Source organism: Magallana gigas, chromosome 1 (genome assembly GCF_963853765.1).
Source record: "Magallana gigas chromosome 1, xbMagGiga1.1, whole genome shotgun sequence".
NCBI classification, from domain to species: Eukaryota; Metazoa; Mollusca; class Bivalvia; order Ostreida; family Ostreidae; genus Magallana; species Magallana gigas.
In genome coordinates this window covers 28,358,843-28,386,254 of record NC_088853.1, presented here as the reverse complement: position 1 = coordinate 28,386,254, position 27,412 = coordinate 28,358,843, and the positions used below count along the sequence as shown (strand labels likewise).

The window sequence follows — 27,412 nt, the reverse complement described above, 5'->3', positions numbered from 1 at the left end:
AGAAAAAGAACATATCTTTAAATAATTCTGCACTAGAATTTCTTCCAAATTAAAAAACGATACTAATATTATGATATTAAAATAATACTATTTTAAAAATGACCATATCATCGACGTAATAAGATAATATTTCTGTTATGCATATGTTAGTTGTTATCAGTATTTTTTATTGTACTCAAATTCAAACTTGTCTGACGCTATTAGGGGAAAATCACTTCGTCAATATGAAGGAAACTTCTTTTTCAAAAGAGATCTGATATAATAAATGAGCGAAATATTTGTGGTAGTGGGTTGTCCCAAAAATGAACAAGTCCACTTCAGGGTCTTCATTTTTTCAGATGATAAAAGGATTAAACCCTGTAGTATAATTAATAGATACCAGCATAAAAATGACCATTGTTTACAATAAGTGTCCGCATAAAAATATACAATCATATTCAAAGATATATTCATGAAATACATTACTACTCAGAGTTTACTAATCAAACTATTTGTAAAGATGGATAACTCTGATTATAATGCATCATACTTTCAGGGTCTAAAATAGTTACTGCATTGAACAGAATTTACAAAAATATAGAAATATGCTCTATATCATTATCAATATCAATATTTGATTAAATAAGAACAAACTATCAATATAGCTCCTTCGTAGATTACATTATTTTAAGATACATATAATAAACATAAAAATATAACTTTGCAACGATCGCCTGTCTATGAAACAAGTTATGAACATCATTTTCAGGTCGATTTATGACTCAAAAACATCTACAAGAGTGTCTCAAACGTTTGTAAATGACAAATATTCTTAAGCACAGACAGTTTACTTTATTTTTAATTCGAGTATTAAAGCGAAATTTGATGCAATGATTTGTTCACTGGCTCAAACTCTGTAAGCTGATTCATGTCGATGGCAATAAACAACTTGAGGAAATATCATTTGTGTATGTCTAATAATGTTGAAAAGCGTATTTTAGCATGTTGAATTATACCAAGAAAGCCACAAATTGCATTATATAAAGTGCGCATTGATGACGAAAAACAGATATCTAATGCTTCATAATCTATTTTCGTTGAGTTTTAATGTTGTAACAATCACTAGCTTGAGTTCCCTAACTAAATATCTGCGCAAAGCAAATTAGGTCAGTCGTCTTTATTTGAATGCATTGACAACACAAAAGCATTGTTAATCGTTTTTCATTACATCTAAATGTTAGATTTATTTCGTAATAAGATTTTAGCTTTTAAAGATGATAAAACCACATAAAAAATAATATTCCTGTTAAGCATATTTTAGTTGTTATCAGTATTTTTTTATTGTACTCAAATCCAAACTTGTCTAACGCTATTAAGGGAAAATCACTTCGTATATATAATGGAAACTTCTTTTTCAAAAGAGATCTGATATACCAAATGAGCGATATATTTGTGGTAGTGGGTTGTCCCAAAAATAAACAAGTCCACTTCAGGGTCTTCATTTTTTTCAGATGATGAAAGGATTAAAGGATTAAACCCTGTAGTATAATTAATAGATACCAGCATAAAAATGACCAATGTTTACAATAAGTGTCCGCATAAAAATATACAATCATATTCAAAGATATATTCATGAAATACATTACTACTCAGAGTTTACTAATCAAACTATTTGTAAAGAAGGATAACTCTGACTTTAATGCATCATACTTTCAGGGTCTAAAAGAGTTACTGCCCTTGAACACAATTTAAAAATCTAGAAATATGCTCTATATCATTATGAATATCAATAGTTGATTAAATAAAAACAAACTTTCAATGTAGCTACTTTGTAGATTACATTATTTTAAGATACATATAATAAACATAAAAATATAACTTTGCAACGATCACCTGTTTATGAAACAAGTTTTTACAATCCTGTTTACTATGATAGTGATAGTACTCTCTAACTACAAATACTAAATATGGTAACAATAGCTAACCTTTCACATTTAATAGAAATGAGATACTATAGCTTGGATATCAAAACTATGAATTACTGGTATTCTTTATATTATACATTCTTTCATAAATAAGATATTGTAACCTCAAAAAGTAGTATTAGCCAAATGTAACAATTAACAGATATTACCATTATTATCTATCAAATTATTGATTATAGTTTAAGAATACCAAACAAGAACACTTACTACAACTGACTGCTTTTAGAATGTTGGGCAAATAAACAAATATGCTAAATTGTATCTTTAAGAAAAGAAAATATGTCCTTCTCAAATGAAGCCTAGCCTTAGTCTGTCACAAAGATTACTAAGTTACAGCGGCATTAAGGCTATTACATATAAGAAGCCACTACAATAGGTAATTGAATAGTGATTACTTGATAGGTGCATAAAAGACAAGTTATAGGGATAGTAGTCTGTTACTAAATATGTACATGCAAGATAAGGAATGAAATGTAGAATGATGATGATGTTGATGATGAAATATGAATAATTTGCATCAAAGTACTTATTATTATTAAATGCACCCTATTACATATTTAAGAGAATTAAATTTAAAGTTTATAACTTAAGAAATCAAAGACGTAAATTTTGCAGGATAGCTACAGAGGTCGAAAAAATCATCTTAATTTAAAAAGCCATTCCATCACCTGGATCATTTATATTCCATAATTATAAAATGTTGAGACCAAGAAGGTTATCCACCAACATTCATGATAACAAAAAAATTATTTCTCTACTAGTGACTCAGAATTTTTGCTGAATCAATGGAGAGACTGAATAAGTTATGATAACTGATGTTTCAAATAACCCCGAATGTTTTGAATGTAATTATTTACTTATTTATCTGTGTATCAATTAAAGGCTCCAAATCATATTGACACGCATACGATATGATTTTCGTCAGAATTAAAATACACTTCACACATGTACAAAATCTCATTACATCACATTTTATTTAATTCTAAACTAAATATGAGATTGATATAATTCTTGTATAGGAACGCGCAGTTCAAATATGTAATAAAATAAGGTGATTTTGAATTGTCTGATAATTTTTTTTTTATGTCATAGTTCACTCCTTGTGTATAAACAGAGTTAACTGTCCTTCATTTTAAGAAAAATGAACTAGGGGGTGCAAACATCTATCCTCTAAATTTGAAGAATAAAATCAATCCTCCAAAAAATGGTTGCCTAGACATGTTGAGTACTCAACCCAACCCCAACCCCAACCCCCCCCCCCCCCCCCCATTAAAAACAATAAAGTAGAGATGATTTTAAAACAGTAAAAATGTTCGTAAAAGATTTGTCACTTTTTGGTCAATCTACATTTATCATTTCACATTATGAATTTTCTTACTGTCTTTTTTTTTAACAATGACTGCATAAGAAACATTGCCATTTTACATAAATTATTGTAAAAAGTTGCTTCTTGTCAACTCCTTGAATTACTTACGTTTACCGTTAGGCTATCGAAATTTCAAGAGTTGCCAAATTCAACCCCATCGGCAATATAAAACGATTTATTTCATTTTCTTGAATGAATTATATAGATGCAAATGATTAGCACATGAAGCATGGTGATTGAGTTTGTTGTACATGTATGAATGTATGTGAATGCATATTTGGAAAAGATGCAAATAAAAACTTGATAAAAAAGCTGATTGTCCTGCAATTTTAATTGTTCTTTTAACCATTAAAATTTAAATCAGCGAAATATTGTTTAAGTTTTTTATATCAAGTTCTATATGCATTGACATATTCAGAAATTGTAGTTTTTAAATCAGAGCAAATGAATTTCCGTCAGCTTTGCAAATCTATAAATGCCTAACTTCCTAATTTAACGATAGTCATGCAAAAACGACTTCTCGCGATTTTACGCGGATTTTAATTCCACTCGTTTGATTAGGAATCTACAGTACTGTATGCTGCTGAGGTTTTTTTTCTCCAAAAAATCTTATGACGATATCGTTTTTAAAATATCGCTATTTAATAGCAAAAAATGTCGTGAAGCAAAGCAATTAAGACTGATACTGATTGAATGTTATTTAAATATTTATTGATGACATATATTACATAACGCCGTTGTTTTCCCTCACTCTACAGATAATTTTTATACTTAAATAAGGGGCTGACAATCTAATTATTTTGAATTATAAGAAAACGAGATAGAATACTTCGTCATGGCCACGCAGAAATAGCTAAATCTTGTTCCAATTGGTTCAAATTATATTTTTTTCATTTATATATTTTGTTTGGAAAAGCAATCAATGCTAATAATAAATGGAATTGATCTTATCATTGCATATATGATGTATATTTAATACAGAAAATAAATTATTTTTTCCATTCGGTAAATCCGTTCACTATGTAAAATCAGAAAGTAAAGTGTGGTAAAGACAAACCATGTTCAAAACGTGACTTTAATTTGTCAAGCCAGTTAAAAGAGTTCAAGCAAATATGTGCCTTGCTTTGTCCTTCACTAAATATAGATTTTTGTTTTGTGCGCTCTATAGATGATTAAACACTTGCTGATTAATATATGTGTAGAAAAAAATTTTGACAAACATTAATGAATTGTCCTATCATTTTTTCATTTTATTTTATAATCAACCAAAAAAGTTCAATGTTATACCATTTCTAAGGACATCTTGATATTTTGATTTAAAAGAACTAAGCGAATTTTAGCATTGAATGTAGAAAAACCCAAATCTACTTAGTGCTCTTAGAGTGATTTATAACTCATTTAGAGTTCAAACCTACTATTTGAATCTTCTTTTAGTTGAGTGTAAAATGAATAAGTCATTGTTAAAATCATTCTACTTAAAATTTACTTTTTAAAATATTACAAATGTTTGCACTGTTATATATACACGTACATGAGACCTTTTTGTTACTTACAGACACTGAAACATATTCTACCTGGTAACTGAAATAATTTTCTGATGTAATATAAGGTAATAATAACACGTGGAAATCATCTTTGGAGACGAAAATTTGCAACCCGTAATGGTCTCTAAAAGGAAATTGCATAATTCAAATTAAAATCGAATTAAAGTAGAATAACTGTCTTGACCTCGTAATTAAAATAAAATAAATAATATTTTTTTTTAGGTTTAAGTATAATTGACGGAGGTGAAAATGGATAAAAATCATAGACGAGTCCATCATAGTTGACCTTTAACCTTTAATATGACTTGAAATTTGATGGGCATTAAATCATTGAACACTGACAATGGATGTGTCTAAATTTCAGTTCTTTCCCATGAACGGAACACAAGTGACAAATGATAGAATTGCAAAAAAATTAAATGAACGCCATACAAATGTAGGTTTAAAAAAATATCAAAATGCGTGGTATTGATTTTTTTCTGCCTTGAGTAATTTATGGATATGATTTTTTTTCTTAAGATAATAGATTAAAATCAACTTTTCATAATATCAAGCCAATACTTTGCGTACTTGAGAAAATATTTCTAATCATTAATTAAACGAGTGTTTCAACTCACCTCAAAATGTTCATACACGATCGATTCTTACTTTCTCGGAAATGAGGTTTTGTTATTTGTTTTTATTGCATTTTCAAAAATATCGCGGTTTTTTTAGAATGTTTATAGTTATAAATTTTTATTTTTTGCAACTTAAGATTGTGTCTTTATCATCAATTCCAATGTTATATGTAAGTGCATTTAGTATATTTTGAGAAAATCCCAATTAATGATTATTTTACAAGTGTCATTTTGATGTACGCAAGAAAAATTGACATTGCATTACTTAAGAAGCATACAATTTTCAGTTATCAAAGATATCAAAATACAAATTCATTTCAAATTATTTAACATTTGTCTATGACAACGTGACAATGGTAGCGCTGGTCTTTTCACATTGAACGAAACATTTGACTTTTAGATAGTTAAATGAATTATTTATTCACTACAGTGATTTTTCTTTACAGTTGAAAGTGAGTCAGTCATAGAATATTATTACTAAAATGTAATAGATTTTCCTTGATAACACAAGGCATTGTATCTAGAATAATTCATGAAACAAAGTTGTTTAAACATAGTCACAGGTAATTGGTATTTGATATATATCTTTTTAATCATCTTTATGGTTTGTGCAGAGACTTTCAAAATGTCTGGAATTCAATATCAACTTAACTCAAAAAAAAAGATTCACCATCAGCAATATTTCACCTGTCATGTTCCAAAACAAGTGTGTGTGAATTGCATTGGCGTTATGTTAAGAGCGTATCATCTTCTAGATAACAAATGAAAAACCAAACAAGTTATTGATTTGTTTTTCTACTTCAATTAAATTAAAATACATTCGAACAATACAACTCTGGCTAAGAATTGTCGCATTTAAAAATAACGCGTATTGGTCTCTCTAGATATAAGCATTCTATTCATTGGACTTTTTTGGAGTTCCAACAATTATAAATAATTTAATTCTAGTTGTAACGCGCTTTCTAATTGGCTAAAAAATTATTTTATATCGAATAAAGAATGTTGCCTAAGTCATAGTAAGACTAACGTAAAAAACGTACCAATACGCCTGACGTTACGTTTGAATTTTGTACAATTTTACGTCATTTTAAAGGTCAAATGACCGTTTTTATCTACAATGAAGAGTAAAAAATTAAATTATAAGGAATGAATTCAATATTTATTAGTTTTATACGATATAAAATGGTTTGAAACAGTTTACGCTTTTTTATAAACCGCTTCGCGGTTTATAAAGCGTAAACTGCCCCAAACCATTTATCGTATAAAACAAATAAATATTGAATTCATTCCTTGAATAAAACACTGGCAGGTTTATTTGACACCGTGTCTTACGTTCAAATCTTACTTACATTACAAGAATAATACATCATTTTAAACTGGCGTCTTAGTCAACGTCATGTTTTCAGTAAGTGTCGGTTATGTAAACCAAAATTTTATTTCTTCCAGTATACATGTATAACTTAACTAAAAGATAAAGCAGTCAATTAATTACTTGGTATTCAATTTAACTTAAAACTGATACAGTCAGTTCAAGCATATCTTTCACAACATACACCATAGCATAGCAAAGCATTTAAATCTCATAGCATGGCATTGAAATCTCATACCAAAGCATTGGAATCTTATACCATAGCATACAATCTCATAGAATCTCATTCGTCATATCATATCATAGCATGCCATAGTTTAACATACATCATTAGTTTAAAGGCCGAACATTTTACAAACGCCCTTTTTTTACCTGTACAAGCTTCAAAATGATGCCGCTTGTCAATCAAGTTTGAAACAATAGCACCCAGTTTGATTGACGTGATCGTCCGAACGTGATCTTGCCAGGTCCGCGGTTTTCTGTTTACTAGCAATTAACAAGGTGATCTTTGATATCTTCCGTCATGTATTAAAAAGGGGGGATTAAACATTGATTTTTAAGCATTACCAGTATTAAGATTGATTATGAAAAATAATTATTCAGTGATTGAAAATACGCACAATTTATATTTGAATTATGTTGAATGTGTGTGACCTAATAAATTCCACGAAAATGCATGGACAGCTCCAAAACATATAAAATTTTATTTTTACAACAAACGTACAATGTGCTACTAAAGCTATATTTACTGATAATTACTCAGTTGGAAGTTGGTGCATGTAAACGTCACTCCATGGAAAACGAACCCCATTAATTGTCGACGTATAATGGCTGTCTTTATATTCCAGATTCTTACTGATTGTATGGTTTTCTTATACCATTATAATTGTTTAAATTAAGTTTTTAAACAATGCCAAGTGCTAAACACAATGTACTGAGTTATACTTTTACAGCAGAATTAATTAACTGCATTGTTTTCAATTGTGCTTTACACACGTGTGCTTAGAGAAAATTCGGACGACACATATCATTTCCGTATAAAATCGCTTCGTAAGGTCATTAGAACAACAAGATATTTAAACTAAGACCAATTCTGACTAATTCTTTATTTCCTGTGTATTAATTTGCCTCCTGTGTATAGCGATTAGCAGCGTTCACAACCACGGTAGACTGCAAACCCCGGAGGTTTTCACACCTCTAATAATATTAAGCCCCGCCCTCATCTGAGATTTACCACCCGGTAAAAATGTTCGGCCTTTAACCCGGTTTTGAATGTTTTTATTTTTAAAAAAATAAATGTTCACATTGCAGATTTGTCGTAAACTTTTTTTTTTATTATTTTACTTTGAAATGTGTGGAACTCTTATGTGTATGGAGGCGTTTTTGTTCAGATCTCATATCATACTATAGGTCTCCTGTACATGTATATATATAACAGTACAACCATTTGTAATATTTTAAAAAGTAAATTTTAAGTAGAATAATTTTAGCAATGACTTATTTTCTTAGGTTTGAACTCTAAATGAGTTATAAATCACTCTAAGTGCACTAAGTAACTTTGGGGTTTTTTTTCACATTCGACGCAAAAATTGCTTGGTTCTTTTAAATCAAAATATTAAGATGTCCATAAAAATGGTATAACATTGAACCTTTTAGGTTGATCATTAAATAAAATGGAATAAAACAAATCATAAATGTTTGTCAAAAATGCTTTCTATACTTTTATTAATAAGCAAGTGTCTAATCATCTATAAAGCGCACAAAACTAAAATCTATTTTTAGTGAAGGACAAAGCAAGGCACATATTTGCCTGAACTCTTTTAACTGGCTTGTCAAATTTAAGTCACGTTTTGAACATGGTTTGTCTTTACTGCACTTTACTTCCTGATTTTTTTTTTTTGTTTTTGATATAGTAGACGAATTTACCGAATGGAATAAATCATTTTTTTCTGTATTAAATATACATCATATATGCAATAATAAGTTCAATTCCATTTATTTAATAGCATTGATTGCTTTTCCAAACAAAATAAATAAATTTAAAAAAAAAGATAATTTGAACCAATTGGAACAAGATTTAGCTATTTCTGCGTGGCCATGACAAAGTATTCTATCTCGCTTTCTTATAATTGCAAATAATTAGATTTGTAGCACCTTAACTAAGTATAAATAAGATTCGTAGAGTGAGGGAAAACAACGGCGTTATGTAATATATGTCATTAATAAATATTTAAATAACATTCAATCAGTGTCAGTCTAAATTGCATTGCTTCTCGACAATTCGTGCATTAAATGGCAATATTTAAAAAAAAAAAAAATTGGAAAAAAAAGAACTCAGAAGCATACAGTACTGTAGATTCCAAATCGAATGAGTGGAATTAAAATCCGCGTAAAATCGTGAGAAGTCGTCACGCAATTTTTTTAATCTCGCTTTTATTTTTCTAACAAATGTAAACTAGAAGAAACTATTAGTTTTTGCATGACTATCGTTAAATTAGGAAGTAAGGCATTTATAAATTTGCAAAGCTCTCGGAAATTTATTTGCTTTGATTTAAAAACTTCAATTTCTGAATGTGTCAATGTATATAGAACTTGATATAAAAAATTAAAAAAATATTTCGCTGATTTAAGTTTCAGTGGTTAAAAGAACAATTAAAACTGAAGAACAATATTCAGCTTTTTTATCAAGTTTTTTTATTTGCATCTTTTCCAAATATGCATTCACATTCATTCATACAACAAACTCAATCATCATGCTTCATGTGCCAATCATTTGCTTCTTTCTTGATTTATTCAAGAAAATGAAATAAATCGTTTTATATTGCTGATGGGGTTGAATTTGGCAACTCTTGAAATTTCGATAGCCTAACGGTAAACGTAAGTAATTAAAGGAGTTGACAAGAAGCAACTTTTTACAATAATTTATGTAAAATGACAATGTTTCTTATGCAATCATTGTTTTAAAGAAGACGGTGAAAATATCTATATAGTGTGAAGTGATAAATGTAGATTGACCGAAAGGTGAAAATCTTTTACGAACATTTTTACTGTTCTAAATTCATCTCTACTAAATTGTTTTATTCTTCTGAACAAATCATGTCTTCGGATGTCTTTGAAAATTTACAAGAATATGGATTTTGAAAAAAAATTAAAGATATAGGTACATGAACACATACAAACACTTCTATAGGGTGGCAATGGTAGAGCAGAAACAACGTTTTTTTCATAATATCGGCGTTATTTCTTTTACTTTAGTATTTTCGTTCGATAAATCGGCATAAGGCAATTGTATGCATGTGTCAACAAGTCTTACACTCTTTACTCTCAGCAGTTTATATACTGGCACTTTTAATAAAAAGCAGGTTTTTTATAATTGTTAAGCATAGCGTTTGTAGAAATACAAATCTGCAGACCATTCCCACATATTTATTAGTTTAAAGGATATCGTATAGGGCTTTGGATTTTCCCCCTCAGATTATCTTTCTAATTTCTCAACCAGTACGAATAAATTAATTGATTTCAAGTTGTGATTTATAGTTTCGGGATAATATGCGGGGATGACAACTAATTTACAAAGTGTTACATAATTTGTGTTGTATTTTTAGTTTTGCTTATGTCAATTGGGCGGAGCATGTGAATTTTATTGTATATAAATATGTGAACATTCTTTCTTAAATCTGTGCTCTTTTCAGAAGGCGGATTGAGAAGGTCTTTTCTCTGTTGGTAAGAACATTTTGTTTATAAATTACATAGCTAAATTTAATAGTTTTCAAAATTAAATGTCATTATGTTCTTTTCTTTTTAATCCTAAATAAGCATGTATGCTTAAGGTCAAGATCTAGTGAATGATTCCAGAGTATCATTTTGGTCATAAAACCACTATGACGTCATAATTGATTTGAGGAATCTGTTCCCGTATTTTACGGCTTTAAAGGAATTATGTAGAAAATAGAACAATTTTCTACATTCTATAATTAATAACGAGAAAAAGTAATCTAGGTACCTATATTGAATTTGACATCATTTTAAAGAGGAGGTCAAGAACTTGTTTGATGCAGTGTTTGGAGAGACTGTGGGCATTCTAGATATATTTCATAGGTCAAAACTGGAGAAAAAAACTCCGAGATATGTCACTTTTTTCCTTCATATTTCATATAATGGTTGTTTAAAACATGATTTCTCATTGTGTTTACTAAAAAAAGTCAGTCCCCAGTACACCCTATGAAACAAAGGTATTGTCATGAAGCATCACTGAAAGAATATATATATATATATATATATATAGATATAGATATAGATATAAATATATATATATATATATATATATATATATATATATATATATATATATATCCTGAAAGTCATAGAATTGTAGGCACCTTCCATTTACTAGATCTTAATGTTTGTGTATGTAAGTTTCTCTTTTCTGTCGGGGGTCTTTGTTTCTTCTTGATATATTCAAAAGATCAATGTTCATCCTTTATAAGTGATTAATTATATTTTAGATCAATGTTTTTCTTGGTTTATACAGTTTTGTAAAAACCAAAGACTATGATGCAAAGTATTTGATGCATGCATTTTTTTCAGTATTTCTTGAGTAATTTTCACACGAAGATGAGGGTTATCATCCTTTTCCTTCTGGTCTGTCTTATCTTCGAGAGCTCATCTAAACGTAGCGGAGGGTCAGGTATTTAAATAACAATACTGTTAAATACTAACATTTCGTGATTTTTGTAAAAAGCCGTTTCCATGAGATGGTAAATTAGTATTTTTTTTAAACTTTTATTCTATTTCTAGATAACGGAGATGATGATGACGATGGGAACAGCGGAGGTAGCAACAAAGGAGGAAGCAACAAAGCAGGAAGCAACAAAGCAGGAAGCAACTTTCCAGGAAACAACAAACTCGGAAGCAACAAAGGAGACAGTGATTAATAAAGAAATAACAAAATGATAACCTGGCTGATACAGATATACAGATAAAACTAAATGTAAATTTGTATTGCACAACATAGAAAATAAAAGAAGAAACTTAAAGAACATAGTTTCGTGTTCTGACTGTATAATTCTTTGTTTTATTTGGTTTTGTTTTAAAAGTGTATATGTCGGTTTGTAACAATTTGATTAAGATGTTATGTTCTGTTACGATTTTTCTCTCGAAAATTTGAAAAAATGGCCACAGGAAAAGTACATCTTTTATGAGTCTATTTGAACTTCCATAAAAGGTAGCTCCTTTGTCTCTTTAAAATAACCCCCCCCCCCAAAAAAAAATGAAAAAAATACCCCCCCCCCAAAAAAAAAATGAAAATAAAAATACCAAATCAAAATCAAAACAAAAGAAACAAACTCCTAGGGTATGGTTATGGAACAAGTGCATATAATGCGGGTTTTTGTCTTTGCATACATTATTTAACTTCACTTAAAAGACTAGGGGTGTATTAAACTACCTGGACGGTTTGTTATTCAGGTTGGGGCCAATTTGGCCATATAGTAAAAATGTATTATATCTAAGGAAAGCTTCTTTAGTTTCCCAAATTTTTTTAACATGGCAGGCACGTAGCATCGTTTTTGAAAGTGGGGGGGGGGGGGGGGGGAAGGGGGGCAGACTCATCCAAACAAAATTTTTACAAGCAAAAAAAATAAATAAATAAAAAATAAGACTTTCGCAAGATCTTCAAAATCCTAATCTGGGGGGGGGGGGGGGGGGGGGGGAGGGGGAGGGGGCGTAGTATATAACTTCAATATCAATCCTAATTTCCTTATTTTCATAGTGGGGGGTGCCCCCCCCCCCCCCCCCCCCCCGATGCTACGTGCCCGCATGTTGAACAATGATAAAGACATTTGTGATAATTTGCTATGTACCTAAAACAGGAAATGATGTCATTAAGGAAAAAAGGGAATTTTGATATAACAATTCGACATTGTAAGGGTTGCGAGGACTTCGTCGGCGATGTTGGTAAGTTTGAGGTTGTTCTGGTCTTTTTTGGATTCCCTGTACACTTTGTCTGTTATTTGTTTTGCATTTGGTGCATTTAGGGAATCGTCCATCATTATTTTGTTGCTGGCTTTTATTGGCATTGTTGTGTCTTTGTAATTGCAGCAGCTGTTCGGAGAATTTTTGGGACAGTCCGGGTATATGCTTCATTGGTTCTGCATGGTGTTGTTTCCATGGGGTATCTTTTGGTTTTTGAATATGCCTTGGTATTCCACTAGGGCGATATTTTCCTTCGATTGGAACCGTGTCGGTAGCCTTGTAAAAACTGTCACTCTTTTCTGGTACTCCGGCTCGATTTTCAACTTGGCGTAGTACCGATGGCATTTAACAATGGTGTCCTCAAATTTAACAATGGTGTCCTCACATTTAACAATGGTGTCCTCACATTTAACAATGGTGTCCTTGTGAGGTTGTGGCTCCAGTGGAACGAATGTTCTTTGACCCTGGATTTTCTTCTCGACACAATATGAACCCTGTTTGATAACCACAACCACAGTTTTTAGTTTGTTGTCTGTAAACGCGTTTGTAGAATTGACAGTTGTTCCTGACCGCCCCCATGCACTGCAATCATCTAGAAATTCGAACTTGTTATCCTTGTTTGCTTTTATCAAGATGAACGCGTTGCTCTTTTGTCCAATCGGGATGTTCTGGGCAACGGTAGCTTCATCACACGCAGTCACTCCCCTGCGAGATGAAATTCATGATTTTAAGAACTTTAATGAACCGTTCATGAAGTTTCATGATGTATTCATGACTGGTTCATAAAGGTGGTTCATGAATTTCATTCATGAATATATTCTTAAAATGTAATTCACGAACAAATTATGAATATACAAGAATACAGGAAATACCTGGTATTCAATAGTTCTAGGTATTGAACATTCATGAATTTTCATGAAGTTCTAATTTACGAAATATATAATTAATTTCAAATACTTTTATATATAATATAGTTTACTCTAGTATTCAGAACACTATCTTTTTAAAAAAAAATTATACATCTTAAAATATTAATATTAAAACACAGTCTTCATGAACATTCATGAATATTCATGCAAACACCTATATAAATGTGGCATCTTTAATTTTGAAAAAGAAAGATGTGATATATTATAGTTATTTTATTTATTCAATTCTAAGAAACATGTAAATTCATTGACAACAGCGAAGGTCTCAGACATCATGATCAAATGGTCAACTAGATCCTAAATTTGACGCTTAATTTCTTCATTGTTCAATCTATATTTTTTTTAAAAATGACATATTTTATTAGTGAATAATCAGTCTTTGCAAATGATACATTATGGCAATTTTATGTTGTTAAAAATCTTGTAAACTAAACTGAAAAAGTGAAATAATTTAAAACTTTGCATATTTCTTTGGAAAAAAGATTTAGTATACGTTGAATTCTAACTTGTTTGAAGTACATTGTATATCAAGTTTATTAAAGACGTTGTAGGTTGTCAGTCTATCATAGAAGCATAAATACACACAAGACGAAGTGCGTCTGCTCCTGGGAGAACGACAGAGAAAATGTTCCGAGCACATTCGGTTGAAATTTGGACCCCGTCGAGTTTAGAACCTTTGCGGTTTCTTTGTAAAAGGCTTTACTGTTGCACACATTTGAAAGGGATTCATTCTAAGAAGTTACAAATCCGTTATGTAAATATTCCGTTGAGAACTTCCAACAATTCATTTATGATTAGCTGTTTAAACTCAGACAACTACCGTTACTACACTCCGAGTTTCGAAGAGTCCGCCATTGTTTATGAGGTGTCATGTCGATTCGCCTCCGTTACAAAAACACACTGAACTTCAATTTGTCAATTAACTTAATGATATGCAATAATGAAAATATTACTTTAAAACATTAATGCAAATTATAGAAATGAAGAATGAAAGAATATTTAATTGAGTGTAAATTATTTTTTAAGTTCCAAAACCTTGATCGAGGGTTCAAAAACGAAGGGGGTTGAAGTTTAACAGACACAACTTGTGTAAACCGAACGATATTAAATCGTACGTTTCTTCAATCTCTGAAAATATGATAATGAAAACTTCAGCATTTTATAATTAGTTTCATTTAAAGATATTTTTTGATTATTATTAACATATGTTAAAAAAATTATTTAACTAAATGAAAGAGTCTCAGAATACACAGTCAGCGAGTTGTTTTGATTCTATTACGTCACTTCCGCCCAGTGATTACGCGTTTTGAATGAAAGCAGACGGATCTTCAACATGAGCGATGGATTAATTAAGCATGGAACATGCAAGAAGATAATGCAGCAGATGTAGTTCAAAGTAATGGTATTAAAGGTAATATAGTATGTATACATGTGTATTGAAATAACTTTTATGAGGGAGTCAAAACGTAAGATTAAGTTTTGTTCATTTTTTCAAACATTTCAAAATGGCGGTTTTTAATTTGTAGTGAAATTCTTTTATGACTAACTTATAAGTTTTAACTACATAATTGATAATAAATTACACATTTGATATACCTTAATCGGTGCAATTACAAGGTAAAGTTATATGCTGATGTCATTTGAGTTAAAACAATTTTTTTTTATTCTAGAATTATGCAGTGAAACCAGAATATTGGACAGCCCTAAAGATAGTGATCATTGAACATAAATTTCAGTAAGTAGAAATAAATACTCTTGCAAGTAATTGAAAATTTCTAATAGAATGGCCAGTATCATTTTCAAATTTGAAAACAGTTATAGTTTCATCGTAATAAATTAAAGAAGTATTTTATTCGAGTATATAGATACATTGAAATGGATTGAACAGCAGGCATAATGCCTATTTATGTTTTCTCCTGAATTTTTCATCTTGTTTCATCTTGAGTTGTTTTATTTTTCTGCGATATCACTTTTTCTAGGGTAGGCACTCTCATTCTTAAGCTCTAGTGCAATTTCAGCATTATCATTTGATAAAAATATTTGAAATAAGAATTAAATAAGATGATTGAATGATTAGTTGATGTTCCAAATGTTTTAAACGACATGTCATAATTATACTGCTATTTGTCATATTATTTTTGTACAGTACAGAGGTACAACTCTTCTGCCACCGAAGGGGCTATATGTGAAGCCTGAAGAATTGCCACCAAGAAGTATTGTCACCAAGACACTCTGGGTTTGTAGAAAATAATCATTTAAAGGATGGAGCATTTTACCTACCATGCAGTAAATGCACATTGCAATATATGGAATACAAGTGAAATCAACATGAGCAGAGGCAAGGAAGATGCAACAAAGGAAGATTTCATAAAGAACATATTGATAGTTATCAACTAGTAATCATATTCTAATGTCGCTTATATTTCAAATCATTGCATATTGGTATGTCAATTCTAATATTGTAACATTCCTTTAAAGCTAATGAGTTAGTATTGATATCATTACCTGTTGTTTTTTAAATTCTACTACAGTTATTGCCGAGATCAAAGAGATGCCGCGGACAATTTATTCTCCAATATACCACGAACGTCATCAGTAAATTATCAGATCAGAAATACCTATTTGTCTCACACTTATCATGAAAGTACAACTTCAAACCGTAAAAAGTTTTAAAACCATGTCAATTTTACGTGTTAGTTCCAGTCAAAACGATGTGTATTGCCTCAAATGTTTATTTTTAAGAGATCAATGCGGCTGTTCCTAGGACCTCCCTAGCACATTTTAACTGCGTGTTTTTACATAAAATATATAACGTGTAGTAGTTATAATCGTATCAAATTGCCCTTAAAATATTAGGAATATAACTCAAAGATATTTTATAAATGAGTGAAGAGTATCAAAAATCCCAAGAAAAAATTCTGTCGTATGCATGTGATTCCTTTGATCGATACACATGTAAACATTACTAACATAACTAACATGAGGTTACACGGAACAGCCGTCAAAATGACTTAGTTCGTCTCTCTATAGGAGAAACGATCTGTAGAAATACTGGGCTGTAAGTAGAATAGAAATAAAGTACTTGTTTTCGTGAATGTTGCAGGATAACCTCCTCGGTCTCGAAATGTTGTTTAAAATATAAAAGCCTCGGCTAACGCCTCGGCTTTTATATTTCAAAACAACATTTCTTAACCTCGGAGGTTATTCTGCAACATTCACGATAACTCGTACTTTATTTCTTAAACAACTTTATCAAACTTGCTGATTATTTAAAGTGATAGTCAGTACATAAGAATTATGTGATACTTAAGATATTGCCTCATTATTCTTCAATTTATTATAATAAAGTATTTTATATTTGATTTTTTAGGAGATTTTACCTCTTTATATACAAAATGTATAAGGTAAGAATTTTCATGAATAGTTCATGAATTTTATTTATGAATTATTCATGAATAAAATTCATAATGATATTCATGAACAGTACATGAAGATTCATTAAACTTATTCATGAACAGTTCATGAAGATCCGATGAACTTATTATTGGACATTCATCAAATAATGAAGCTTCATGAATATAACTGTTCATGAATTATTCATGAAAAATTATATTCATGAATATTCATCAACATTTTTTCATGAACAAAAATTCATGACTTTTTTAAAATGTCCAATAATAAGTTCATGGGATCCTCATGAACTGTTCATGAACATTTCATGAATATAATTCATGAATCATTCAAGGGAAAATCATGAATTGTTCATGATCATCTCGAAGGGGCAGCTTTGTATGCACTGTCTACTGTCATTAATCTGTTGCGTGGCAGGGATTGGACGGTGTTGAATTCTTCGATTTCTGTATCTGGGTTTGGTGAACAGTCTCCCTCTTCTTCTTCTAGGATGGAATAGCGGTTTGATAAATTAATTGATGAATGGAAGCTACAGGGTGGTGATGAAATTTTTATAAATATTGCCAGTAAAAACGTTAGATATGAATACACATAAATAAACATGAATAAACATAAATATACATGACATATACAAGACATTTTTTGCGACCACATTCATTCAAACATTTTTGTACCGTCTTGAAAATTTCAATGCTTTGTGTATCTGTTAAAGAATCATCCCCCATAACAGTAAATGTGCATCTATAATGTGTACATAACGTACTGTTTTATATCTATCGATTTTAAGCAATGCCGATATTAATATTCACCACATGGCCACTCGTTCTTCTTTTTGATAGTCTGACGGCGAACCATGATGAAAATCTGAAAATACCAAGCGTCAAAAAAATTAAAATAATAAAAAAAAACGATCTTATAACACAGTTATCTTTTACTATAAAATCAATTTAGTAAAATTTTACTATAAAAGAAAATATGTGGTTGAAATAAAAACTATTTGGGAATATTGATAAATGTAAGCCAATGGCTTATTTCTGATATATAATTTTATAACAGAATTAATTTTGTCGTGAAATACATATATAAATTATTTCTATGGTTATTACAAGAAATTAAAGTTGGTTCTTACCGGCTAAGTGATTCAAATTCCAGTCCGAAACTTGTTAAATTTGATGAGAGATAAGTGAAATGAGAACCTGGCTCCAGGATCATGAAACAATCTTAGACTTAAGTCAAAAATTGTACACTTTCTTAATGTCTCTTAATTGAAAATACTGATAAAATTGATATGCTATTAAGAGGGAGTCTACGAGAAAACCATGCAAAAGTAAAAAATAATTATCCAAGACACTTTAAAAAATGGCATTTACATTTATATAATCTTAAAGAGGATGATCATAAATATTTGTAGTAAAAAGATAAATGATGGATGTACCCTCATATTTAAGATATCCCCAAATCTATTTTTAGCTCTCCCCATTAGGCTAAAATTGAGTACAAAATGAAACTTTTACAACCCCTCACATAATATCAATGAACACAAAAAATTCATGTACTTTTGTTGTCTTTAAAAAGTAAACAATTATAACTATCCATAAAAACCATTATTTTGTTCACCATGTGACTCTTTGGGGGAATCCCAGTAGGGTTTTTAAATAGAGTGAACTACCTTGACTTTAATGTATCCGACTTCTGAATAGCTATATGTCTGATACAACGGATAAATAATATTTTTAATTTCTTTATATAAATCAAAATTATTTTGTTTACCATTGTTTCAAAGGAATTTGTTGGATTTACTGTAATTTACAAGATATCCAATTTTGAAAATCAGTGGAAAATGTTATGAAATTATCTCCCTTTGTATACTCTTCAGTAAGTGAAGGGGGAAATCACCTATTGTTTACATGGAGGGAAAATGTCGTCTGGTGGGTGTTGCTTTGGCACAGCGACAGATTGTAACAATAATGTGATATATAATTTAAAAGACTGCGTGAAAACAACATATCACCATTTAAGATACCTGAATGCAAACTCTAAAGGCATAAACCTGCCAGAAAGTTATTTAATCCTGTGCAGAGCTGGTGTGAATGTTATTACTGCAGCCCATCTAGACCAAAATATTTGCAAGTTTCACAGGGATTTTCTTGGTGTGTATTGGAAGCGAAGCAAACGATCATGTACACATCCATTTCATGGAAATTCAAAATCAAAGCCAGACAGAGGCATCACCCCAGTAATGAGTAGAGAACTATGGCTGCGTCTTCAACTCTCAGTTCCCATAGGCGAAGGTATATATTTTTAAGAATTGTTTCCTTGCATTTACATATTTTTCAAAAGCTCCATGCATAGGCTAAGTGTATGTATAGGCCTACTTATATTATGTCTATGTACTATATGTTAGGGTCCATTGTTATTTGTTATTCATAAGTTTACTTAATTATATTATAAGCAGGTATAACAGAATGTCATGATTTAAATTATTAGCTTAGGTTGTATGTTGTTTCTGGTCCATTCATAACTCAGTCATCTTTGATTGTATACTTAGTCTCAAGATGTTTTTTTTTTTTTGGCATTACATTTTGCTTAGTTAATCATAGTTTATTGGACATTATCATAATTATTAAATACTCCAGTGTCCAAATGAATAAGAATGATCAAGATGATAAGATCATTATGTTTTTGGTTTTATTTAAAGCTGTATGCAGAACATGTGTTTCTAAACACAAAGCAGACCTCAGTCTTGGTGAACAAATTGTGGAAGAAATCAGAGGTAATTATTTTCAAATATTGAATAAGTATGACATTTTATGACAGTGACAGTAGGGATGGATCCATGATTTTCTTAGGGAAAAAACTATAACAACTTTAACAATATACAAAGCAAATACTTTAGATAAGAAAGTTTTTAAAATTTATGAATCAAAAAGGCTTATCTGAAAGTAACCGGTACTGCATGGTAAAACATGTTCATCTTATCAAGCTATATACCCGGTACATTTATATGAACTCGTTATACATGTTATACATTTATAATAGTTAAATTAATACTAGTATATAAGTAATCAAATGATTACTATACAAGGACTTTTTTATTTATAGACAGAGTTCAACAAATGAGTAATCCACCATTACACCCAACTGATGATTTGCAAAGTTGCCTTTATGTCAATGGTATGGTTTAATTACATGCAAATATTAAAATCCTTAAAACATGGTATTAAACAATAATAGTTTTTCCTTAGCCTTTCACACTACTTATGCAGATTTATAATAGTAAGGAACATTGAAAATGAAGCATATTTGATAGATATTTGTCAGCCCTGTAAAAGGATAAATAATTAAAGCTAATGTTGTATTTTTTATATGTTAAAACATTTTAGTGATGGTATAATTATATTAAGAATAATACTTTAATTTTTTAGCTGATCCAGACACTGTTCCAATATCTCAGTCCAACCAAACTGACCATGCTGATGGTGAGTGTATAAAAATTGTAGTAATACTTGATTTATCATATTTAACATTGTACTTTTAAGTAATGATGTGCATCCTAATTTAATAAAGGGATAGGTGTTGGTTGTGTTAGAAGCTACTTTTTGACTTATTTAAATAGGTTATAATTCTTTAAAATGATATGGAAATGCAGGGCTCAACGTTATAAAGTTTGTCTGATGTAAAGCTCATTTTTAGATTGGACATGGTAGTTTCCATAAAACACTCAGAGTCAGCAGATTGAGTTGGAAAATTAAAATTTATTAAAATCACACAGTATAATTATTGACAATATTAAGAATGACTCCCCCCCCCCCCCCCGGGAAAAATATCTGTATCTGCTCATGTGTTCTTCATTGTGTAGCTGACATCAGAATATGTTTAGTTACATCATGGTTTTTAGTTCAGGTCATATTAATTGACTGTTTAGACTAATCAGATGACATTTTTCATAGAATTATTGTAATTATAATTACCGGTATATATTATAATTAGACAAGATGAATATATTCCGAAATTGGGCCCTTAGAAGTCATATGATAATAATTGTACAATAAATACACAATATGCAGAATGTCCTGAATCATAATGAACGATAAACAAAATCGCTATACACTTCACTGACTTGTGTGCAGATGCATCAGTTGGAGAAATCCTGTGTACAATGTAATTGACAAATGGAAAAAAAAATATACACTAAAAGATGTGAACATAAACACCTATCATATAAATTGTAGGAATACACCACATAAGGTATTAAACATAACTTGAAACTGTATACTCAGTCTAAAGATGATTTTGCATCACATTTTTAGGTCACGTGAGTTACTCAGTGACCTATTTCTATCTGTTTATGTCCATCTTCGGCTGTTGTTCATCGGTCGTAAACTTTTGAACATTTTTAGCTTCTTCTCTGAAACCAATGAACTAACAGGGTTGTACCTAAGACCGAAGGGAGGGGTGGGGTATTTACCTGCCTATAATGACATAATTACCCAGCTATTATTGCATTTCAAACACAATTTAGCTATAAGCTACACCCCCAGACCCCCCTTCTACTTTTTTATTTCTTCCTTCTTCTTCAATTTTTAGAGACAACCCCGAACTAAGTACATAGTTATGATGAAGAAGAACGCCTCTTCCAAAATTGTTCATGACCTCTGGGTCAGGGGTTCTGGTGTTAGGGCGGGGCTCTAATGATAACATGTGTATATATAAAAAATACATTAATTCTTTGAAAATCTTCTCCTCTGCTCCTGAGGAAGAATACCTCTTCTAAAATTGTGAAATTCATGGCCCCTGGTTCAGGGGTTTTGCTGTTAGGGCGGGGCTCTAATCATTATATAGTGAAATACATTGATTTTTAAAAAATCTTCTTTGATGATCCTGAATATAAAGCAGATGAACTATAAGTACATAGTGATGATGAGACAGTCCAAGAGTGACTCTTACAAAATTGTGAAGTTCATGGCCCCTGGGTCAGGGGTTCTGGTGTTAGGTAGGGACTATAAATGATTGCAGTAATTTTTTGAAAATCTTCTCCACTGTCAATCCTGTGTATTAATTTGATGAATTATGTACATAGTTATGATGAGGAAGAGTGCTTCTTTTAAAATTATGAATTTCATGGCCCCTTGGTCAGGGGTTTTGGTGTTAGGGCAGCGCTCTTATGATTATATAGGGTAGGGTGGTGTAATTTCACCTGATTATTTTTTTGTACTTAAGATTTGTTTAATTATGTCACTGTATGTTATGCTACAATTTTTTAAAATAATTTTTAGAATTTAGAAAGTTTATTGGATTAAACAATCCCAGAATATCATTAATAGCCCTGTAATTATAATGCACATGAATATACATAATTGCAAAAGCCACACTGCAGTTACTCAGGGGACCGATAAGCCCCATGGGCTTCTTGTTGAAAGCTTTGATAAGATATTCACTCCACTTTTTAACTGTTATATTGTCTTTATTAGTCATTAACCTTATAAATTTGTCTCACAAGATTTATTTATTCTATGCGAACAGAAAATATTCTGTACTGTTTTCCGCTCATTCAATGTATTGTTAAACAAAAATCCCCTCATGTGTAAGAAACCCTCAAAGATGTTATACATTTTATATTTTTACAGACATCAATATGTCAGACAGCGAAGCATTGCATTTGTCTCAGTCCACTGCTGCATCAAATTGGTCAGATATGCAAAAGTCTTCAAGGGAGAGGTACAATGATGCCATGCAAATGCTGACAAATGGCCACCTGGAGTTCCTTCGCTCTCAAGCAAGCCAACCTCTACAGGACTTGCAGTACTCAACCAGAGCATACTATGTGCGTCATGCAAAAGCTGCTTTTGAATTTATTTGTGACCTCATAGCTCCTGGTCAAGGTCATGATCTAGTTGACGAAGTAGTCTGCAGCTACATATCAAGCAGCTCAGTGGTATCCCAACAAGATTCAATGACGGACACGGTAGTTGAGGCATATAAGAAGGCAGCAGACCATACAACTAGAACTCAGATTCTTTCCCTCATTGCCAATAAATATAGCAAAGCCACATTGTTGAAAATGATTGAGGGTATGACAATCCACCAAATTGATATGGCAAGAAAACATGCAGCTACCTACTGGCCTGGGCATTATGTTGATTCACCAAAGATTGTTCGAGTCAGAATATCAAAAGGAAAAATTCAGCATTTTATAGAGTTCATATCAGCTCCTATGTACCTCCATACAGTGGGTTTTGGTTCCAAACACTTGAAGCTCTCGTCAGGATTGGAAGTCAAAATACCTAAAGTAATCCGTACAATGATTGCATCAAGACTCATCACTGCATATGTTGCATATTGCCAGGACAATGATATTGTACCTCCATCAAGAGCCACATTATATAAGATAGTGAAAGTGTGTGCAGCATCACAGATGAAATCATTACATGGTATTGACAACCTTGCCAGTGAAGGAGAATCAGGAATTTCCATCATTGAGAAAGCAGTGGAAAAACTATCTGAATTAGGACTTGATGAGTTAAAAGTGAAGGACTTCAAGAATCAACTACAAGCTGTAAAATTGCATCTGAAGAATGATTTCAAGACACACCTTATCACAAAAAGCACATGCATCGAGCATTGCATGCAATATGCTTTTTCTGATTCCCCTTGCGATCATGAACATTCAGAGACCTGCTCATCTTGTCACCAAGTGAAAAATGTCACCACTGAAATTGCTCAGTGCCTTAAAGGTGTCCACTGTGAAGCTAATGTGAAAGAGGAAATTCAACATGATGTAGACTTGTCATGTGAGAAAATAGTGAACTGGCGAAATCATTGCATAAGGACTGTGAATCAGGATGCATGTAAGAGAGATATTCTGAACAACCTTCGAGAAGATCAAGGATTTATAATCATGGACTGGGCAATGAAATATTTGCCACAGACATTCAGAGAAACTCAGAGTGAATGGTTCGGAAAGCAAGGGATCAGCTGGCATGTATCATGTGTCCTCGTACGAAAAAATGGTACAGAAGATGATGAACCATTAGACATTCTTTCCTATGTCCATCTTCTTCAAAATGGAACACAGGGATGGTTCACGGTTTCCAAAATTCTTACCCACACTTTGCAGATGCTTCATGAGAGTCACCCACATCTGAGAGAAGTATATTTACGCTCTGATAATGCTGGATGCTACCACTGTACCCCTCTTCTGGCATGCCTTTGGAAATTAAGGAACGATTCATTTGTGACAATCAGAGAGTATAATTTTAGTGAAGCACAATCTGGCAAAGATTTGTGTGACTCGCGCACAGGGAGTTGTAGAATGCACATCTTAAATTACATCAATGAAGGTAACAATGTCACAAATGTCTTTGAGATGAAAGATGCCCTTGAGAGTCATGGGGGAGTGCGAAATACATTCACTTCCATCATTGATGTTGATATGAGCACCCAGCCTGTACTGTCAGGTCAGCTTCAGATCCCCATAAGCCAGTACAACAACTTCACCTTTATGGACAGTGGTATTTTGGCATTCAAGTCTTACGGTTTCGGAGAGCAGCTTATTCCATCCGAAAAGCTTGAAAGTGTTACAAAAAACATGATGGACATCCAAGAAGCTATGGTAAGATTTTAATCTTAAAAGTATCATTTGTTTTATATTGTTCAATTTACCGGTAATGTATATTGCGATTTTCATACATTTGAGTAAACATGCATGTAATACTTCTATTTTTTCACAACAGATTGTTGCAAACGCCAAACCACCCACTGACAAACCAAGACAAAAGAAAACTACAAGTCGTTTGCTGTCATGTTGTGATCCTGATTGTGTAAAAGAGTTCAGAAAAGAGAGTCAACTGCTAAACCACCTAGCTATTGGTAATCATGTGAACGACAATGAAGAGGCTGACAACATACTGGACACCTCGAAAAGAATGTGGGTGCAGGCATGTACCAAAATCAGATCTACTCAACCCATTGTTAGCATTGAAACAGATGATCGGAATGTGGCTGATGAAGTCTCATATGAAACACAGGCATATGCACTGAAACAAAGGAAGAAAAGTGCAAGATTTTCCAGTGCTGTGAAAAAGTTTTTGTTTGAGATTTTTGATGAAGGAGAAAAGACTGGTCGAAAGGCAAACCCATACACAGTAAGCAAGCAGATGCGATCAGAAAAAGACTCAGATGGGAAAAGACTTTTTAGTCCATGTGAATGGTTGACACATCAGCAGATTAGAGGTGTTTTTGCCAGTTTTGTCACAAAAAAGCAGAAACTGTCAAGTTCTACTTCACAGGCTAAGCGGTTGATTTGCACGAGGTCGGTGATGAGCAGGATGAACTTCTTGAAAATATCATCTGTAGTCTTCAGGCAGCAGAACATTTTGATACTGTTCAAGACATAGCAAATGAACTTGTGGATTAAATGCATTTGACTGGATTATATCGATCGGTATTGTTGGAAATCATGTTTACCTAATTTATGCAAATATTGACATTATAAATGATAGGCTAGCAGGAATACTGTAATATTGAGTTAAATGAAATCTCCATAATTTTCAAAGATATAAAATTTTACAATTAAAATTTGCTCTTTTATTCAACAATGTTGCAGAATAGGTTTTACTTTTAGATATCTTGTTCTAAATGTGATGGTGGGATAAATAATGATTTAAAATTGTTTGATTTTTTTTACTATAGCGAGAGTTAATTGTGTACTCTCCAGTACTGACAGGAATTTTGTGACACAAATTTAAGTTAGTCCTTGGCCATTCTTGAATGCTTCTTGTGAGTAAATATATGTAGTTAGGTATCCTGTATGATTTTTAAAAGACAGACTAAAATTAATGACTACAGTGTTTCGATAATTATTATTTAAAATGCATACACGTATATAAGTACCAGAAGTTTTCATATTTTTGTACTTCTTGAACACATTCTTGTACACAATATTAATTAAGTTTTGTAAGCATCCTTAGCAATGTTTGTTACATGTAAATGAAATAGACAAGTAGGTATGCATTAATACTGGTTTTGAATTAAATATGAAATTACTCTGAAATTGTGATTTTATGAAAAAAAATTGATGTTTAAAATCATGTGTGATAATTTATCATTCTAGCCTTAATTATTTATTTTCTATGTTAATACATTTTCAATGAATATTCCTTTAATTATAATGTAATGAATTGTAATACCTGTTTAGATGCAATTAATTACTCTAATAGAAATACTGTGTAAAGTACTTTTTTAAGCTTTATATAAAGTGCAAATATTTGACTGTTGACCTTATCAAATAATATTTATCAACAATATGTATACAAGACTGTTTATTTAATTAAGCTTAGCATTATTTTTTTTTAGCAAAAATGACAACTTTTTAAATTTAATATTAAGAAAATAATGAGAGACAGTTGTGGGTCTTTTTATGATATTGTATTTTTTTTTTTTTTTTTTCAAAGCATAATGCACAGTTAAATTTATGACAAAAAACAGATTTTTATGTTGACCTTATCAAATGATATTACAATAATTTTTTTTTTAAATAACAGAGAAACATGTAGTTCCTGTATGGGTAAAAAATGGATTTGTTGATAAAAATGATGTATCTTTGTTTTAAGCATAGCTTGTTGCTTTTTTAGTTTCCGAAGAATTCCTTTTTAATGAAAATATGCTATTTAAAGACCTTCCAGAAAATACAAATATTATTTTATTCTAAAGTGTGTATCAGGTGTTATAGCTCTTAGAATTTTAATGAAATAAGATCAGTGAAATTCTATTTTTAGAACATTATGAGATTGTAAGAGTTGTCTCTCTTTGGTGCCTTCAGAATTTAAAATTTTATATGATGGATATGATGAACACTCTTTATATATGTATGTATGTCAAATATATTTTTTATTGAAATTTGTTTAAAATGAAATACAGCTACTCATTAACTTGGTATTTTCTTCATGATTTTCACTACTTTTTTGAATTGTTGCTAATGGCAACCATAGGGGGTGCTGTAATCCATATCAATTACCAGATTTTGACCAAATTCACAGGAAATGCTTAAAATATATCAAAATTGATAATTATGATAAAAGAAACTAAAAAGAAGAACCTAACATGAATAGCTTTCTGCATGGTTTTCTCGTAGACTCCCTCTTAAAAGTGTCTTGATATAAAGTTGTTAATTACAAATTTCAATCGCCATATTATGATAAATAATAATTTTATGACTGACTGAAATTTTGACTTAACGAG

The 27,412-nt window shown here is 31.1% G+C and overlaps 1 protein-coding gene and 2 long non-coding RNA genes across 3 annotated transcripts; all 3 read left to right on the top strand.

Annotated features, from left to right (window-relative positions):
* The first annotated feature begins 10,483 nt into the window (after positions 1-10,483).
* LOC117687909 (uncharacterized) lies at positions 10,484-11,924 on the top strand. The gene is made up of 3 exons (XR_004600716.2): positions 10,484-10,583; positions 11,448-11,547; positions 11,658-11,924. It is a non-coding gene; the product is annotated as an uncharacterized lncRNA (long non-coding RNA).
* A 2,961-nt stretch (positions 11,925-14,885) lies between these two features.
* On the top strand, positions 14,886-17,076 carry LOC117687226 (uncharacterized). Its single transcript, XR_010707489.1, has 3 exons — positions 14,886-15,173; positions 15,433-15,497; positions 15,909-17,076. It is a non-coding gene; the product is annotated as an uncharacterized lncRNA (long non-coding RNA).
* A 1,866-nt stretch (positions 17,077-18,942) lies between these two features.
* LOC136275785 (uncharacterized) lies at positions 18,943-25,569 on the top strand. Its single transcript, XM_066085775.1, has 6 exons — positions 18,943-19,464; positions 19,872-19,946; positions 20,276-20,347; positions 20,599-20,652; positions 22,801-24,785; positions 24,907-25,569. The coding sequence occupies exons 1-6, from the start codon at positions 19,092-19,094 to the stop codon at positions 25,567-25,569; spliced, it is 3,222 nt and encodes a 1,073-aa protein (XP_065941847.1). The 5' UTR covers positions 18,943-19,091.
* The last annotated feature ends 1,843 nt before the right edge of the window (positions 25,570-27,412 follow it).

Coding starts and splice junctions, on each gene's coding strand:
- LOC136275785 (XM_066085775.1), top strand. CDS start 19,092: ATGTCGTCTGGTGGGTGTTGCTTTGGCACAGCGACAGATTGTAACAAT. Junction 19,465..19,871: donor CTCAGTTCCCATAGGCGAAG/GTATATATTTTT, acceptor TTTTATTTAAAG/CTGTATGCAGAACATGTGTT. Junction 20,653..22,800: donor CCAAACTGACCATGCTGATG/GTGAGTGTATAA, acceptor ATATTTTTACAG/ACATCAATATGTCAGACAGC.